The 19,188-nt window shown below is 45.3% G+C and overlaps 2 protein-coding genes across 7 annotated transcripts in view; one reads left to right on the plus strand and one right to left on the minus strand.

The window, feature by feature from the left end:
- Positions 1-7,936, minus strand: part of LOC140741700 (phosphatidylserine synthase 1-like) — a 50,866-nt gene extending 42,930 nt beyond the window's left edge. Inside the window, exons 1-5 of one of the 2 annotated variants that reach the window (XR_012102129.1) lie at positions 7,576-7,936; positions 5,213-5,304; positions 5,040-5,084; positions 3,617-3,741; positions 298-456 (exon numbers count right to left, since the gene is read on the minus strand). Coding sequence is in view for 1 of the 2 variants with exons in the window: in XM_073072030.1 (XP_072928131.1) it covers positions 298-456; positions 3,617-3,741; positions 5,040-5,084; positions 5,213-5,304; positions 7,576-7,754 (600 nt within the window). In the remaining variant the exon portion in view is untranslated. The remainder of the gene's footprint in view (positions 1-297; positions 457-3,616; positions 3,742-5,039; positions 5,085-5,212; positions 5,305-7,575) is intronic. The other variant, XM_073072030.1, reaches the window with a different exon arrangement.
- Positions 7,937-8,408: 472 nt separating this feature from the next.
- Positions 8,409-19,188, plus strand: part of mterf3 (mitochondrial transcription termination factor 3) — a 43,511-nt gene continuing 32,731 nt past the window's right edge. For 2 of the 5 annotated variants that reach the window (XM_073072260.1, XM_073072599.1), the window contains exons 1-3: positions 8,409-8,497; positions 9,663-10,010; positions 12,769-12,921. In XM_073072260.1, the coding sequence (XP_072928361.1) occupies positions 9,683-10,010; positions 12,769-12,921 (481 nt within the window). In that variant the 5' untranslated portion in view covers positions 8,409-8,497; positions 9,663-9,682. Of the gene's footprint in view, positions 8,522-8,770; positions 8,880-9,662; positions 10,011-12,768; positions 12,922-19,188 lie in introns of those variants that run through there. The other 3 variants (XM_073072341.1, XM_073072430.1, XM_073072511.1) reach the window with 3 other exon arrangements.

Consider the following 19,188-nt stretch of genomic DNA (forward strand, 5'->3'; position numbering starts at 1 on the left):
TTTGGGGTTCTAACATTTTACTGTCGTTCATTCTTTGGGGCACTCCTCTGTTTTTGTGGATGTTTGTGAAGAAAAAGCATTTCAGGATGTATATTGTATACATTTCTCTGACATTAAATTGAGCTTTGAACCTTCCTTATCTCAGACTTGACCTGCACGAGGACTCCCAAGTCCTTTGCAGCTCAGATTTTTGAATTTTCTCCCATTTAGAAAACAGTCCACGCCTTTATTTCTTTGACCAAGGTGCACAACTATGTACTTCTCAACACTGTATTCCTAGAAACTCCAAGGCCGTACCTCAGTCATCTCCCATGTGATACTGATGGTCCAGCAGAGGCCATAGCTGCGAATCAGCAATGCCTTCATAGCCCAGCCCCAGAAGTGTCCAAAGGCGAAGATGTCAAAGTGGCTGAGAATCCTCTCCCAACTTATGTCATGACAGTTTATGGCATATTCCTATCAAAAACAAAACACAAGCAAAACATCTTAAATACAAGAGATTCCGGAAATCCAGAGCAACACACACAAAATGCTGGAGGAACCCAGCAGGCTGGGCAGCATCTATGAAAAGGAATAAACAGTCAACGCTTCATGCCAAGACCCTTCATCCTATAATTTTTTTAATAGTGGCTCTGTTAAAAGACCAAGAAAAACAATTATAGTTTTTCTAATATTTGTTTTTACAGTTTCAAAAACCAGAGAAATAAAAGGTATTAAATTGCTATTTGTGCTAAGAACCACTGAAGGAAGGAGTAACACACAATGTATGCTGTGTGCTTGTATGCTGGAGATATAGAAAGTTCAAAGTAAATTTATTATCAATGTACATATATGCCATCACTTACAGCTTAAGATTTGTTTTCTTGCAGGCATTCTTAATAAATCCAATAACCATAAAAGAATCGATGAAAGACCGCAACAATAGGGCGGACAACCAGTGTACAAAAATCAAACTGTACAAATACAAAGAAAGAAAAATATAACAATAAATAAACAAGCAATAAATATTGAGAACATGGGAAGAGCCTTGGAAGTGAGTCCCTTGTGGGAACATTTCAGTGACGGGGCAAGTGAAGTTGAGTGAAGTTATCCCCTCCGGTTCAGGCACCTGATGGTTGAGGGGTAAAAACTGTTCCTGAACCTAGTGGTGTGAGTCCTGAGGCTCCTGTCCCTCCTTCCTGATGGCAGCAGAGAGAAAAGTGCATAACCTGGGTGGTGGGGTATGGAGAGCATGGCATGTCAGATGCCGGTGATAATAAACCCGATTTTGATGATGGATGCTGCTTTCCTGTGACACTGTTTCATGCAGATGCGCTCAATAGCAGGGAGGGCTTTACCCCGGTAGACTGGGCCGTATCCACGACTTTTTGTAGGTAGTTCCATTCAAGAGCATTGGTGTTTCCATACCAGGCTGTGATGCAGCTAGTCAATATACTCTCCACCACACATTTTTAGAAAATTGTCTAATTTTTTAGATATCATGCCGAATCTCCACAAACTCCTAAGTAGAAGTGCTGCCGTGCTTCCTTCCTAATTGCACTTGTGTGTTGGACCCAGGCCATGCCCTCCGAAATGGTAACACCAAGGAATTTAAAGTGGGTGACCCTTGACCCTCTCCATCTCTGATCCTTGGATGAGGACTGGCTCATGGACCTTCAGTTTCCTCCTGAAGACAATAATCAGCTCCTTGGTCTTGCTGACGTTGAGTCAGAGGTCAGATTTTCAATTTCCCTCTGATATGCTGATTCATCACCACCTATGAATCGGCCTACGATAGTGGTGTCATCAGCACACTTAAATATGGCATTGGAGCTGTGATCAGCCACACAGTCATGCATCAATTAATATTGTGAAATTCTGGACAGTATTAATAGTCAGCTACGAGAGACAGTGGAGAGATTGAGTGTCATAAATAAGGTGTCTCTGAAGTGTAATTCATTGGTCTGAACGCATTTGGAGTGTTGGAGCAGGTTTGGGTCCGATATATTTATAAATTTCACCAGTAAATCTTTGCCATTTTAAGATGAGACAATAAAACTGCAGAAACTTTTTTCCCCAGTTTTAATCAATGGTTAATTTATTGAATATGATTTGCAATGTCCAGTTTGTGTTGTACGCTGATATCCAGCATCACTATAGGCAACTAGCAACTTTATATATTAATATATATAAAGTGTACTCTAGTAAATTGGGACACATTGGAACCAGTACATTTTGATCCAATTATGCAGTTGTCCCATTTAGCCAAAGTTTCATGGAAATAGTTAAAAAGGTATTAAAAATATTGAAGTATTGTTTAACAGAGTGACAAGTTACGTACTTAAATGAAAAACTAAACAAATTAGAACACTACCAATACTACAGAACTGTGTATTAGTTACTAATAGTTATCAGCAGAGGAATTCATCCAGTGTATGTGTTCTTTTGATTGACTGTAAACGAACAAAACCAGTGCAGACACCTAGAGCAGATAATAGATTGCCTTCCTGCATGGAGCAGTGCCAAAAATCAGATTTTTAATTCAGCATCCATCTACCCAAATGGATAACATAACACAACTGATATAAAAATATGAACAATTTTAAAAATTTAAACAAGATTTAAAAATCTGTGCTCTAAGCACATTGCATTGTCTTAACAGCCACATAAAAATGTCAATGACTGACGCTATTTAGAAACTTTTAAGCAAGTCTCCTGTCCCAGTTAAGTAGCAGAATGTCCCAAATAAGCAGCACATTTAAAAGCAAAATACTACAAACATTGCGATTATCAGTGATGAATGAAAAAAGGAATATCGACCAGAAGCATTAACTGTTTCTCTCTCAACAGAAGCTGCCTTAGTTATTATTGATAACTGCAGCCTCCCAGTCCAACTGATATTCTGCCTTGTCCCACTGACCGGCACGCGGAGCCTTGTCCCACTGATCGGCACGCGGAGCCTTGTCCCACTGACCGGCACGCGGAGTCTTGTCCCACTGACCTGAACGTCTGTCTGTCTGTTTGCGGAGCCTTGTCCCACTGACCGGCACGCGGAGCCTTGTCCCACTGACCGGCACGCGGAGCCTTGTCCCACTGTCCGGCACGCGGAGCCTTGTCCCACTGACCTGAACGTCTGTCTGTCTGTTTGTGGAGCCTTGTCCCACTGACCGGCACGCGGAGCCTTGTCCCACTGACCTGAACGTCTGTCTGTCTGTTTGTGGAGCCTTGTCCCACTGACCGGCACGCGGAGCCTTGTCCCACTGACCGGCACACGGAGCCTTGTCCCACTGACCTGAACGTCTGTCTGTCTGTTTGTGGAGCCTTGTCCCACTGACCGGCACGCGGAGTCTTGTCCCACTGACCTTAACGTCTGTCTGTCTGTTTGCGGAGCCTTGTCCCACTGACCGGCACGCGGAGCCTTGTCCCACTGACCTTAACGTCTGTCTGTCTGTTTGCGGAGCCTTGTCCCACTGACCGGCACGTGGACCACAGCCGCCCACACCCCTCCCATCCAGGTGCTTATCCAAACCACTCTTAAATGTTGATTATTTCCAGCATGCCATTTCATTTCACGTTCGGTTGCAGTTAAAAGCATCTCTAAATCACAGAGAGAAAAGTTATTTCCTACAAGACGCACCATAATGTCGGCTTCTCGAGTGGCATAGCGCAGATTCGGGTCGAGCCAGTACATGACCGATTTCACTTGCTCAAAATTGAGGAAGAGCAGGAACACCAGGAAGAGGAAATAGAGCACGCTGAGACCTGCAGTATTACACAAGATACACAACAAGGTTACCATCGGGATAACCAACCTTCAGGAGAGCGGTCTCCAGATATTCATCCATTTCAAAATAAATACACGCTTAATCTAATCCTGATTTCAAAAAGTATTTGCACACGATTTCCTCCCACAGTTCAAAAACTGGTAGGTTAATTGGTCATTATAAACTGTCCTGCGATTAGGCTAGGATTAAATAGGTGGGTTGCTGGGCAGTAAGGGCCTATTCTGCAAGGTATCTATAAACAAACAGACTTACAGCTTTTGATAAATACAACTAGTAGAGATCTGTTCTGGGACCCCTCGGACGATGAGAGACTGGAGTTGGTGGACTGTGTATGTAGGTGGCTGGGTGGGAGGGGTGAACGGGGACTTGTTTATTGTTGTGTATGTTGTTCTGTTGAGCATGGTATGTAACGTTGGCACCAGAATGTTGCCCTCGCCTCAAACATTTAGAGGGGAAGGAGGACAAGCAAGAAGGTGACAGGTGAAGCCAGGTGGGTTCGGAATGGGGGCGGAAGGGGATGAAGTAAGAAGCTGGGAGGTGATAGGTGGATGAGGTAAAGGGTTAAAAAGGAATCTCATTGTAGAGAGTGAAACATGGGGGAAAGGGAAGGAGGGGAACTAGAGGGAATTGTTGAGCATGTGAGGAGAAGAGAAGGAGGGAGAGAAGCCAGAATGAGGAATGTAAAAAAGCGAGAAGACACTTCCTTACCCAATTTTTTATTGTCTCCTTCTCCCTTCCTTTTTAGTCTGAACCCAAAACATCGACTGCTTTTCTCCCTCCATAGATGCTGCCTGACTTGCTGAGTTCCCCCAACATTTGTGTGAGTTGTTCAAGATTTCCAGCATTTGTAGAACCTTTAGTGTTTATCTGGAAACTAAGTCTTCTGATCTATGACAAATCTACTGAAGACTCTGGCATAATGCAGTTGCAAAACACCCTCAAAAACAAAACAAATTCAAAACAGGGCACCACGACAGCACCATTACAGCTGAGGAGCATTCAATTTCAGCTCCAGTTTGTACATCCTTCTTGTGAGTGCATGGGTTTCCACCCAGTCCACAGACTTACCGGCTAGTAGATTAACTGCTCATTACAAAGTGTACTCTGAATGGGCCAGGATTAAATATGTGGTTTGCTGGGGGGGGGGGTCATTGGGACAGAAAGGCTCAATGTATCTCTAAATTAATTTTCTCAAAATGGAAAGGGATTTTCAATGAGTCCACCAAATCCATAATTCAGAAAGACAGGTAAGAGGAAACAATCATTTGGCCTTACCGAAAACCATCCTCCATATCGCTGGATGAGGTCGGGTAAAAGGACCTGAAATATTGAATTTAAAAGGCTGCTCAGCAGTATATTTTACAAAACAAAGCTGAAGAATGTATGAAAATTACTTTGTAAGAATTGTGTTTAATCACAATTCCCAATAATAACAATCAGAAACTTACCGTTAGGAAACGCTAAAACACTTACAATTAGAAAAAAGAACACCACTGAGAAAATGCCTTTCCAGATATTGTCTTCTGGACTTGAATCATCCCTAAAAAAATCACAAAGAATGTAGTCAAACAATTTGTGCACGCACTTGGCAAATCCATTAATATCACTTCACTGCTCTCTTCCCCCTATTTGTGATATTTACTGTGAACACTGCAGATGGAAGGACTAAAGCATTGTTGAGGATCCCGACCACAATCTCTTTGACTCTCAATCAGGAAGGAGGTACAGGAGCATCAGGAGTACGACTGTCAGACTGAGTAACAACTTCTTTCAGGCTGTGAGACTAACGAATACCCTGCCACTACAGAGGTCCCGTCAGGACATTGAGCTGGTTACTGTTTACTGTTTTTTTGGGCTGCACCTTATATGCATATTTATCAATTTACATGTGGTAATAATTTCATTTCTGTGGTGTGTTTTATCTAGTCATGATCTTATTGAATGGTGGGGTATGTGCAATGGGCCGAATGGCCTACTCCTGCTCCTATTTCTTATGTTCTATGTTTTGTGGGTGCACCGTGGTCCAGAGGAATATTGTTTCGTTTGGTTGGATACATCAATAGTCAGATGACGATAAACTTGACTATGGTCCGGAGGAACGTTGTTTCATTTGGTTGTATATACGTACAGTCAGATGACAATAAACTTGACTATGGTCCGGAGGAACGTTGTTTCATTTGGTTGTATATACGTACAGTCAGATGACAATAAACTTGACTATGGTCCGGAGGAACGTTGTTTCATTTGGTTGTATATACGTACAGTCAGATGATGATAAACTTGACTATGGTCCGGAGGAACGTTGTTTCATTTGGTTGTATATACGTACAGTCAGATGACAATAAACTTGACTATGGTCTGGAGGAACGTTGTTTCATTTGGTTGTATACATGTACAGTGGGGGGTGGGCGGGGTCTGGGCCTGATGTCCCGCTCACCCAGGGAAAGTGCACGCGCAATACCTTGCCTCTCCTTTCCCGGTGCAGTGATCGCCGCGTGGTCACTGTCTGGCTTGCTAGGCTGGAGGCCACTGCAAATGGCCTCTCCTACACTACTGCATCCGTAGCAACACCTTCTCGTTGGTGCCCCCCGTTTCCACCGAGCTTGCTACGTCATGGCGCGACTGAATGTCCGGCGGTATAATTGGATGGGTAGGCTGGGCTGGGCTCGTTAGCCTTGGTTGGCAGCCAGCCTAAGAGAAGGGCGACTCTGACTCCAAACCCGGGCTGTTGGGGCTTGTCAGGCCATCCACCTAGGAGAAGGACACTCCTACGTAACTCCTACGACCCGAGGACCTCGCTATCACCGCCCCAGCTTGGTAAGCTATGGCAGATGAACCCCAGGTGTAAAGGATGGAGCTAGTACCATGCACACTGCACTCCACCTAAAAAACCATTGTGCAGGCCGAAGGACACACCCACGTCTAAGACTGAAGCAGATGTGGGCAGCCCCCTTCCAAAAGCTTCGTTCACCAAGTCAAGCCACAATGATGATGATACATGTACAGTCAGCTGACAATAAACTTGAACAAAACAGAGATAATTGTATTAGGTTTGCTGTAATGTTCCTCAGGTTGATCATTCATACCTGCCCACCTCTCAGTAAACTGTCCACATGCCTCTCAACAACTATATTATTATTTTACTTAACAGTTCTTAGCTCTGGTTCCTTAACGGGGAGGGGAATAAGCTCCCACTGCTTGCGTCTGAAATGGACTCAGACAATCAGGTCCAGCTGCTGGCATTCATGTGTGACTTAGCTACAAAGCCCACCGTCAGGACACAATATGCCCAGCAGGTCCTCTGTGGCCGGAGTGACCCAAATGGACACGATGTGACCAGCGGGTCCTCTGTGGCCGGAGTGACCCAAACGGACACGATGTGACCAGTGGGTCCTCTCGGGCCGGAGTGACCCAAACGGACACGATGTGACCAGCGGGTCCTCTCGGGCCGGAGTGACCCAAACGGACACGATGTGACCAGTGGCTCCTCTCCGGCCAGGGTGACCCAAACGGACACGATGTGACCAGCGGGTCCTCTCGGGCCGGAGTGACCCAAACGGACACGATGTGACCAGCGGGTCCTCTCGGGCCGGAGTGACCCAAACGGACACGATGTGACCAGCGGGTCCTCTCGGGCCGGAGTGACCCAAACGGACACGATGTGACCAGCGGGTCCTCTCGGGCCGGAGTGACCCAAACGGACACGATGTGACCAGCGGGTCCTCTCGGGCCAGAGTGGCCCCATGGAGAAGAGCTGGGTCACTGCCGCCGGAGCGCAGACACGCCACAGCCGGGCGCGCCCCCACACTACCTGGTGAAGGCGAAGTACATGACGCTGACGATGGTGAAGGTGAGCAGAGTGATAGTGTGCGGCTTGTAGAAGAAGTCGATGGTGATGTCCTCCACTTGCTGCTCGTTGATCATTCTGAAATGCAGCCTGTACTCGGCGTCGTCCTTGCTGATGGTCCGGCTGTCTCCCGCCGCCGCCATGGCTGCAGGCCGCTCGCTTCCCCCGGGTCCCTCCGCCCGCCGCAGGGCACCGGCAATCAAACCGGGCACGGGGGAGGCTCGGTCCCGTCTCAACCACAAACCACCCCTGCACTCCCACAGAATTGCAGCAGATATCAGAGGAGTGAGGTATTACTCTAACAAATTGTAGCTGTTTGGTCAATGTTGTTTACTACATGGACACGATCAACAAAAGATGGAAGTATTTTTGTGTCCATCCCCGCTCCTTTGTGCGATGGGCTGACCCGCGCTGGAAGTGGCGCACCCTTGCCCACGTGGTCGGCTATGCCCTTTTATGATTGGTTGCTAGCTCTCCAATAGCGTACGGAAGCGCAGCTCTCTGCTGCCTCTCCCGGGTCCTATAACCCTCCCGATCGAAAGCGGAGAAACGAGAAGGGCGCAGGGAGGCATCCCCCAACGTCAAACACTCCCAGACATCTCACTCCCAGACGGATAGAGCTGCTATCATAGGAATTCCATTTACAAATTATACATATTATGTAATTGTTAAATATTGTTTGTATAATGGAAGAAATGAACAAAGCGAAGGATGTGTTTCTTTGTATCCCCCCCCCCCCCCAGTCCGCCGTGCGGTAGCCTCTCCCGCTGGAAATAATCACGTGGTCCAAGGGCTCGTCTCGCGCCCTCTTCCCGGAAGTGAATTTGGGCTCTTCCCGTCCCGAGTCTCACTCTCTCCCGGCAGAGCGGCCGTGAACGGTTCATCGGTATCTTGTAAACTTTATAAATTGGTGTGCTGTTATTGGTTTATTTATTATTAGCTTTTCGAACTCAATACCTAAAAATATACACACACAGTTAGCAGTTCTAACCGCCAGCTCCAGCTCATTTTTAACCTTGCATCTTTTTATATTTTAATTTCATGTCTATTTTTATGTTATCTTTTTTCATATTTCATTTTAGCTGTGTCATCTGAATGAAAAGTCTCTATAAATAAATATTATTTGTTGTCACATGTACCGAGATATAATGAAGGATTTGTCCTGCATGCTGAGAATAAATTACTATATAGTGTGTTGAGCACTAAAGAGTTTCAGTTACAGAGAAAGTGCAGGGCTCGCAGACAGTAAAGTGAAACGTCATATCGAGGTGAGGAGGCCAGCTTACTGTACAAGTTCTGATAGGCTGTTCTTGGGTCTGCTGGCTTTTGTATCTTCTCTATGGGAGGCAGGACAAGAGAGAATGTCTGGGGTGAGTGGGGTCTTTGATTAAGCTGGCTGCTTTTTTGAATTGGTGAGTTCTGCACAGCAGATATTTTTTGTCTGTACATTCAGCTTTTTTTAACTCTACTGACTGAACAAATCAGATATCAAGTTCAAGTTTATTGTCATCTAACTATACATAAATTCAACCAAATGAAACAACGTTCCTCCGTACCACGGTGCACCCACAAAATATATATCAGACAGCACATAAAACAAAATATGACCATAAATAAGTTAATAAAATATAATTTAGAATGTACATTGTGCACAGCACAGGTAAACAGCTTGCTGTCCTAATGATGAGACCCTGGTGGTGGCAGGGCATTCATTAGCCTCTCAGCCTGAGGGAAGAAGCTGTTACCCAGTCACAGTCCTAGTCCTGATGCTCCTGTACCTCCTTCCCGATGGTAGTGGGTCAGAGAGATTGTAGGATGGGTGGTATGGATCCTCAACGATACTTTAGTCCCTTTGTCTGCAATGCTCCCTGTAAATTGGGTGGGGAAGGGAGATCCCAGTGATCTCTGTGGTTTTTACTGCCTTCTCTAGAGTCTCCAGACACACACTGCTCAGAATTTCCCAACAGTTGAAATATATAGTTAGAGAATTAACTTTTAAGGCATTTCCTAAGAATACAACTCAGTTCATGCATTAACTTTCTTGTTTGCAGAATCGTAATTTGAGTGAAAGATGTCTTCAGCGCTTTGCAGCATTTGCTGCAGGTGGTCTGCATTGAGAATCTCTGGTCTGGTTTTTTCTTCAAACAAAACAATGAAGGCGATTCCTGTGGCGTCATTTACCCTTAAGTCTTGGACTGGCGTACATACACATCGACGTTCCCTCGTCCAAAGCCACCGAAGGCTGAGAAATCCAAACTTCAGCTCTTCGGCAACGGATTCACCACCAAGCAGAGAAGGTGACACGGTCCACTTTACAGAAAGCAGTCCGTTGCAATATACAAATTACGACCATGGCAAAGCAGAACTGCCTGGTCTGGAGGATGAGTTGCAACCTTTCGGTAAGCTGCTGCACTTTGTTTAGAATTTGTTGGTGAAAATGGTGTGCCTGCTCATTGACATTAACTAGATTTGAAATCTTCAAGTTTAATTGTCATTCAACCATGCACATGAATACAGCCATGCAAAACCTCGTTCCTCCAGAGCCAAGGGACAAAACACAGAACCAACAGCAGATGTAACGCATAATGATGATAGCAGAGAAACAAAAATTAATCTAGCCCAAGTCCCTGAGTGTCCTGGCCTGTAGATTGATGGTGTCCTGGAGCCATGTTTCTGTAAGGAAAAGCCAGCAGCAGTTCCTTTCCTTGTGCAGGTGCAGACGAACGTAATTCAGCTTGTCTCCCACAGGGCGAGCACTGACAGGAGGGACCAGTCCCCTATCCATTCATTACCATGTTGAAAAATCAGAATCAGGTTTATTATCACAGGCACATGACGTGAAATTTGTTAACTTAGCAGCAGCAGTTCAATGCAATATATAATCTAGCAGAGAGGAAAAAAAATAGTAATAATAAATAAACAAGTAAATCAATTACATTATATTGAATAGATTAAAAAAGTGCAAAAACTGAAATATTGCATATTAAAATGAGGTCGTGTCCAAAGATTCAAAGTCCATTTGGGAATCTGATGGCAGAGGGGAAGAAGCTGTTCCTGAATTGCTGAGTCTGTGTCTTCAGGCTTCTGTACCTCCTGCCTGATGGTAACAGTGAGAAAAGGGCATGCCCCGGGTGCTGGAGGTCCTTAATAATGGACACTGCCTTTCTGACACACCGCTCCCTAAAGACATCTTGGGTACTTTGTAGGCTAGTGCCCAAGATGGAGTTGACTAGATTTACAATCTTCTGCAGCTTCTTTCGGTCCTGTGTAATAGCCCCTCCATAACAGACAGTGATGCAGCCTGTCAGAATGCTCTCCACGGTACAACTATAGAAGTTTTTGAGTGTATTTGTTGACATGCCAAATCTCCTCAAACTCCTAATAAAGTATAGCCACTGTCTTGCCTTCTTTATAACTACATTGATATGTTGGGACCAGATTAATTCCTCCGAGATCTTCACACCCAGGAACTTGAAGCTGCTCACTCTCTCTCGTCTATGAGGATTAGTATGTGTTCCTTTGTCTCACCCTTCCTGAAGTCCACAATCAGCTCTTCCGTCTTACTGACGTTGAGTGCCAGGTTGTTGCTGCGGCACCACTCCACTAGTTGGCATATCTCACTCCTGTACGCCCTCTCATCACCACCTGAGATTCTACCAACAATGGTTGTATCATCACCAAATTTACAGATGGTATTTGAGCTATGCCTAGCCACACAATCGTGTGTACACAGAGAGAAGAGCATTTATCATGAGAAATCTAGTAAACTACACAAACAGTACAAATATCAAAGTAAATTTATTGTCAAGACTACATATGTCACCAGGTACAATCTTGAGATGTATTTTTGTGGGCATACACAGTAAATATTGACTTGTTGATTATTATTTCTTAGAGACAGCAGTTACAAGCATTTAGAGAAGCATATTCTGATAAGTCAACACATACAAAAGCTGGAGGAACTCAGCAGGTCGGGCAGCATCCGTGGAAACGAGCAGTCAACTTTTCAGGCCGAGACCCTTCGTCGGGACTGAAGAAGGAGGGGGCAGGGGCCCTATAAAGAAGGTGGGGGGAGGGTGGAAAACCAATCAGAGGAAAGATCAAGGGGAGGGGATAGGCAGGAGAGGTGAAGAGAGGAAAGGGGAAAAGCACTATGGGTAGTAGAAGAAGGCAGAATCGTGAGAGGTGATAGGCAGCTAGAAGAGGAGGCAGAGTGAAAGTGGGATAGTGGAAAGGAGAGTGAGGTTTCTATGTTTTCTTCACCTCTCCTGCCTATCCCCTCCCTGCTTCCCCTCCCCCACCCCTTGATCTTTCCTCTGATTGGTTTCCCACCCTCCCCCCACCTTTATAGGGCCCCTGTCCCCTCCTTCTTCAGTCCCAATGAAGGGTCTCGGCCCGAAACATTGACTGCTCGTTTCCACGAATGCTGCCCGATCTGCTGAGTTCATCCAGCTTTTGTACGTGTTGATTTGACCACAGCATCTGCAGTGTACTTTGTGTTTAATATTCTGATAAGGGTAGTTAGCATGGCTTTGTGAGATGCAGGTTATGCTACAGAGCCTGATTGAATTCTTTTGAAGGTATGGCAAAGCACATCGATGAAGATAGAGCAGTGGATGCATTGTACATAGATTTTACTGAGGTGTTTGAGGAGATTCCTAAAATAAGAACAAAATTATTTACCTCCTTCCTGCTGAATGGTCAGCTGTTTATTCCTCTCCATAGATGCTGCCTGACCAGCTGAGTGTCTCCAGCATTTTGTACGTATGGGAGGGTAATTGTTCCAACTGCTGGGGGCGTCTCAGTAGCATAGAGGGTAACATGACACCGGGAGTTCCTGAGTTTGGAGTTCAATTCCGGCACCGTCTGTGAGGAGTTTATATGTTCTCCCCATGACTGAGTGGATTTCCTCCGGGTGCTCCGGTTTCCTCTCACAGTCCAAAGACGTACCAATTACGAGGTTAATTAGTTTTTGTAAGTTGGCCTGTAACTAGGCTGGGTTTAAATCACTGGGTTACTGAACGCCACGGATCGTTGGGCCGGACAGGCCTGTAACACAGTGTATGTAAATAAAATAAATAAACTGTCTCACTTCATCATTCATCACATTTTCTTAACGTTTGCTCACTATGGAATTGTATTCCATTTAAATTCCAGTATTCAACGATGTCCCATCGCAATCTCCATTTCAAGATCTATCTGAGGAAAAAGCTTTGCACATTGAAGTTAGTCCACTCCTTCCTCCAACCTCTTTCACCCTCCGCGACTACGTTGACCGGTCGGAGACTCTAACGAAGCTGGTGCTCCTGGGTAAGTGCTAAACACAGAATGTAGACCTGTACAGCACACGAACAGGCCCTTCAGCCCACAATGTGGTGCTGAACCATTAAATTAGTAATCAAATGGCCAACTACCTAATCCCCTCTGCCTGCACAATGTCCATGTCCTTCCATTTCCCTCACATTCGTGTGTCTATCTAAACGTCTCTTACAAGTCCCTGATGTATCTATGTCTACCCCCACCCAAACACCACAATCCAGGCACCCACCACTCTGTGTGTAAAAAAAAAACTTGCCCCTCACATCTCCTTTGAAATTACCCCCTCTCTCTTTAAATACATTCTGTTCAAGATGGTTTAACGTCATTTCATTACACAAGGGTAAAGGAAAACAAAATAATTGTTACTCCAGATCCGATGCAGCACAAAATATAAACACAATAATAATAATCAAAGCACCGTAAATATAAATACATAATTGAGTTTAGATACACAGACTGGTTGTATGTCCATAAAGTGACGCTTGGTACTGGAGTGTCTGTACAGAAGGTGGCACTGACAGGATATGACCATGTATGATGGTTGAGGGTGTGGAGGGGTGGGTTAGTGGGCGGAGGTGTAGATCAGCCTTACTGCTTGGGGAAAGTAACTGTTTCGAGTCTGGTGGTCCTGGTGTGGATGTTACGTAGCCTCCTGCCTGATGGGAGTGGTATTAGACATTTTAACCTTGGGGGAAAAGACCCTGTAACTCGGTTTGGTTAGCGGCTTAATCTAGGGGGTGACAGCCCTTGGCCCGGACAAACTTAAGAAATCTTGTTTGGGTGGGGTGGATGCTGTGCGATGTTAAAAATTAGTACCAAGAAATAACAAACAGTACACAATATGCGATTAAACAATTGAGCTTTATAATTCTTAATTTGACTATATGGTTAGTAAAGAAACAAAAAGAAGAAAAGGGCCCACTCTCATAGAACAGTCTAATGCACAACGTTGGAGCTCACGGTTCAGTCCACTGGTTCCCTGTCAACCTCCTCCAGGCGTAGCCGGCCCTCGGACTCTCACTCCGTCCGGCGGCCTACCAACTCTCTCCATTCGCGTCTTCTCTCCTCATCTCTGCCCGGCAAAAGACCCCGAAATTAAAGAAACAACACGCCTCTCATTGGATGGCCCACATTCCAAAGTCCCCGTTATCTCTAGTCATAACCCAAACATTACTGCTACAGAGAAACCATTACCTTAGCAGTCAAACCTTACAGCGTGTTACACCCCTATCAGATCTCCCTCAGCAAAGAAAATAATCCTGGTACACTTCTATCAAGTCACCTCTCTTGAGTTCCTCCAGCATTTTGTGTGTTTTCCTCAAAGGAAAAGACCAGCTGGTCCGATGAGTCTTTCTGATAAAATTAAAAACACAGAAACATAGAAAACCTACAGCACAATACAGGCTCTTCGGCCCACAATGCTGTACCAAACATGTACTTACTTTAGAAATTGCCTACCGTTACCTATAGCCCTCTATTTTTCTAAGCTCCATGTACCTATCCAGGAGTCTCTTAAAAGACCGTATTGTATCCGCCTCCACCATCGTTGCTGGCAGCCCATTCCATGCACTCACCACTCTCTGTGTAAAAAACTTACTCCTGGTATCTCCTCTGTACCTACTCCCAAGCACCTTAAACCTGTGTCCTCTTGTGGCAACCATTTCAGCCCTGGGAAAAAGCCTCTGACTATCCACACGATCAATGCCTCTCATCATCTTATACACCTCTATCTGGTCACCTCTCATCCTCCGTCACTCCAAGGAGAAAAGGCCGAGTTCACTCAATCTATTCTAATCAGGCACGCTCCCCAATCCAGGCAACATCCTTGTAAATCTCCTCTGCACCCTTTCTATGGCTTCCACATCCTTACTGTAGTGAGGTGACCAGAACTGAGCACAGTACTCCAAGTGGGGTCTGACCAGGGTCCTATATAGCTGCAACATTACCTCTCGGCTTATGGAGTCATAGAAACCTGAAGCACAGAAACAGGCTCTTTGGCCGATCTAGTCCATGCAGACTAACCATTAGTCTGCCTACTCCCATTGACCTGCAGCTGGACCACAGCCCTCCATACCCCTCCCATCCAAGTACCTATCCAAACTCACTTAAAAGTTGAAATCGAGCTCACATGCACCACTTGTGCTGGCAGCTCATTCCACACTCTCGCCACCCTCTGAGTGAAGGAAGTTTCCCCTCAAACATTTCACTTTCACCCTTAACCCATGACCTCTGGTTCTAGTCTCACCCAAACTCAGTGGAAAAAGCCTGCTTGCATTTACCCTTTCTATACCCCTCAGAGTTTTGTCTTCATGGTGCACTAAGGAGATCTCACCCCACACATAGATCCCTCAAAGTTGACATGGTGGTTAAGGAGGAGTGGGGTGTCAGGGGACTGAGTTCCAGAGCTTCGAGGTAATGTTGCAGCTCTATAAACCCCAGTAAGACCACCCTTGGAGAATTGTGTTCAGTTTTGGAGCATCGTTTTTGGAAGGATATAGAAGCTTTAGAAGGTGCAGGGGAGATTTACCAGGATGCTGCCTGAATTAGAGAACATGGGGTAGGTTGAGCAAGCGAGGGCTTTTCTCTTTGGAGTGAAGGAGGATGAGAGGTGACTTGATAGAAGTGTACAAGATGGTAACAGGCATAGATCGAGTGGACAGCCAGAGACACTTTCCCAGGATAATAGGAGAGGGAGTAATTTTAAGATGATTGGAGGAAAGTGCAGGAGGATGTCGGGGTGAGTTTTTTTTACATAGATCGTGGTGGTTGTGTGGAATGTGCTGCCAGGGGTGGTGGTACAGACAGATACATCAGGGATATTTGAGAAACTCTTAGATGTACACATGGATGGTAGAGAAATGGAGGATTCTGTGGGAGGGTTGGATTGATCTTGAAGTGTGTTAGAAGGTGGGCACAACATTGTGGATTGAGGACCCTGTACTGGGCTGTAATGTTCTGAGTTATTTTATTGGCCTTCTGAACACTTAAGTAGCCCGCTGCGATTTCAGCCTCGTCGCCTGCTTGTATCTTGGTCTGATTGTTGTTGACACCATTTGGTTACACATCAGAGTCTGTATATAATACAAAACCATTATCTACTCGTTCCCCAAGCCTCCAGTTCTCCTCAACGTTAATCTTGTTCCGAAGTTCCTGCTTGCGAACCCACCCAAGTACAGTCACATCCCAAAGTGGGAGGGAAGGGCCAGATTGACCTTAGAGCAGATTAAAAGGTCGGCACAGCATTAAGGGCTGAAGGGCCTGTACTGTGCTGTGTTCTGAATAGTTCCTGGCAATCTGAATCACTGCTTGGAACAGAAACTGCTGAGGCAGACAGGAAGGTTGTAGTCAGAACTGCCCAATGCATCACCGGCCCCAGCCTACCCACCATTGCGGACACTCAGACAGAAAGGTGCCGGAAAAGGGCCAGTAACATAAAGGATCCCACCCACCCTGCTCATGGACTGTTTGTCCCACTCTCATCAAGGAAGAGGCTACGCAGTACCCACGCCGGGACCACCAGACACAAAAACAGTTACTTTGCCCAAGCAGTAAGACTGATCAATGCCACCACTCAGTAACCCTACCCCTCCCCCTCCCCAACCCCAACCACAACCACCATTGCTTTATCCCGACTAAATGATTCCACATCCACAATTCAGTCAGAATAAGTAAGGAAGGAGAAAGTAACCAATGATACAAACCCTGGTTAGTGAACAGTCTCAGTCAGGGACTTATCCTGTTGTGCAAACCCTGGTTAGTGATTGGATCAATGTAAACGGTCTCAGCCAGGGATTTATCCTGTCACAAACAAGAGATAATCTACAGATGCTGGATAACCAAGCAACACGTTCAACATGCTGGAGGAACTCAGCAGGCCAGGCAGCATCTATGGAAAAGAGTACAGTTGACGTTTTGGGCCGAAACCCTTCAACAGGACCACAGAAAAAAAGCTGAGGAGTCGGTTTAGAAGTTTGAGGGAAGGGATAGAGAAACACCAGGCGATAGGTGAAACCAGGAAGGGGAGGGATGAAGTAAAGAGCTGGGAGGCTGATTTGTGAAAGATATAGGGCTGGAGAAGAGGCTGGGACCTGATAGGAGAGGACAGAAGGCCATGGAAGAAAGAAAAGGGGGGAGGAGCACCAGAATTAGTGCTGGACGTGGAGGCTAATGAGGTGGTCTTGGTGGCAGAATCCTATTGGAGATGGCGCCAGTTGTTATCCTGTTATACAAACCATGGTTAGCGATTGGAACAACGTTAATGGTCTCAGCCAGGAATTTAATCCTATTGTTGTTTAAACTTTTCCAAAAATTAGTACTCCGTTATTTAATTTTGTTTTATTTGTGACACTTTTTTTCTGCTGTCGTAGTTATATGTGCTGTGTGCTGTTAGACCTGAGGAACACTGTTTTGTTTGGCTGTATTCAATGTGTGGTTAAATGACAGGCAAAATCATAAGACCATAAGATATAGGAGCAGAAGTAGGCCATTCAGCCCTTCGAGTCTGCTCTGCCATTCTATCATGGGCTGATCCAATTCTTCCAGTCATCCCCACTCCTCTGCCTTCTCCCCATACCCTTTGATGCCCTGGCTAATCAAGAACATATCAATCTCTGCCTTAAATACACCCAATGACTTGGCCTCCACAGCCACTCGTGGCAACAAATTCCACAGATTTTCCACCCTCTCACTAAAGTGCATCTCTGCATCTCTGTTCTAAATGGACGTCCTTCAATCCTGAAGTCATGCTCTCTTGTCCCAGACTCCCCTACCATGGGAAATAACTTTGCCATATCTAATCTGTTCAGGCCTTTTAACATTTGGAATGTTTCTATGAGATTCCCCCCTCATTCTCCTGAACTCCAGGGAATACAGCCCAAGAGCTGCCAGACGTTCCTCATACGGTAACCCTTTCATTCCTGAAATCATTCTTGTGAATCTTCTCATTGAACATTCTCCAATGTCAGTATATTCTTTCTAAAATAAGGAGCCCAAAACTGCACACAATACTCCAAGTGTGGTCTCTCAAGTGCCTTATAGAGCCTCAACATCACATCCCTGTTCTTATATTCTAAACCTCTAGAAATGAATGCCAACATTGCATTCACCTTCTTCATCACCAACTCAACCTGGAGGTTAACCTTTAGGGTATCCTGCACAAGGACTCCCAAGTCCCTTTGTATCTCTGCATTTTGAATTCTCTCCCCATCTAAATAATAGTCTGCCAGTTTACTTCTTCCACCAAAGTGCATGTCCATACACTTCCAACATTGTATTTCATTTACCACTTCTTTGCCCATTCCCCTAAACTATCTAAGTCTCTGCAGGCTCTCTGTTTTTTTCAATACTAACCATTTCTCCACCTATCTTTGTATCATCGGCAAATTTAGTCACAAATCCATTAATACCGTAGTCCAAATCATTGTCATATATTGTAAAAAGCAGCGGTCCCAACACTGACCCCTGTGGAACTCCACTGGTAACCAGCAACCAGCCAGAATAGGATCCCTTTATTCCCACTCTCTGCTTTCTGCCTATTAACCAATGGTCCACCCATGCTAGTAACTTCCCTGTAATTCCATGGGCCCTTATTTTGCTAAGCAGCCTCATGTGCGGCACCTTGTCAAAGGCCTTCCAAAAATCCAAGTACACCACATCTACTGCATCTCCTTTGTCTACCCTGCTTGTAAATTCCTCAAAGAATTGCAGTAGGTTAGTCAGGCAGGATTTTCCTTTCAGGAAACCATGCTGGCTTTGGCCTATCTTGTCATGTGCCTCCAGGTACACCGTAATCTCATCCCTAACAATCGAGTCCAACAATTTCCCAACCACTGATGTCAGGCTAACAGGTCATATGCATAAAGTTCCTCTGCCATCTCTGCTTCTCACGTTATAATATCTCCAGCTTCATTTTGTATTGGTCCTATATCTACCCTCAACTCTCTTTTACCCTTTATATACTTATAAAAGCTTCTAGTATCTTCTTTGATATTGGTCGCCAGTTTCCTTTCATAATTCGTCTTTTCCTTCCTGATGACCTTCTTAGTTTCCTTCTGCAAGTTTTTAAAAGCTCCCCAATCCTCTATCTTCCCACTAGCTCTGGCTTCCTTGTATGCCCTCTTTTTTGCTTTTACTTTGGCTCTGACTTCACTTGTCAACCACGGTAGTGTCATTCTTCCCTATGAAAATTTCTTATTTAGAATATATCTGTCTTTCACTTCCCTCATTTTTCGCAGAAACTCCAGCCATTGCTGCTCTGCT

This window comes from Hemitrygon akajei, chromosome 1 (assembly GCF_048418815.1).
Source record: "Hemitrygon akajei chromosome 1, sHemAka1.3, whole genome shotgun sequence".
NCBI classification, from domain to species: Eukaryota; Metazoa; Chordata; class Chondrichthyes; order Myliobatiformes; family Dasyatidae; genus Hemitrygon; species Hemitrygon akajei.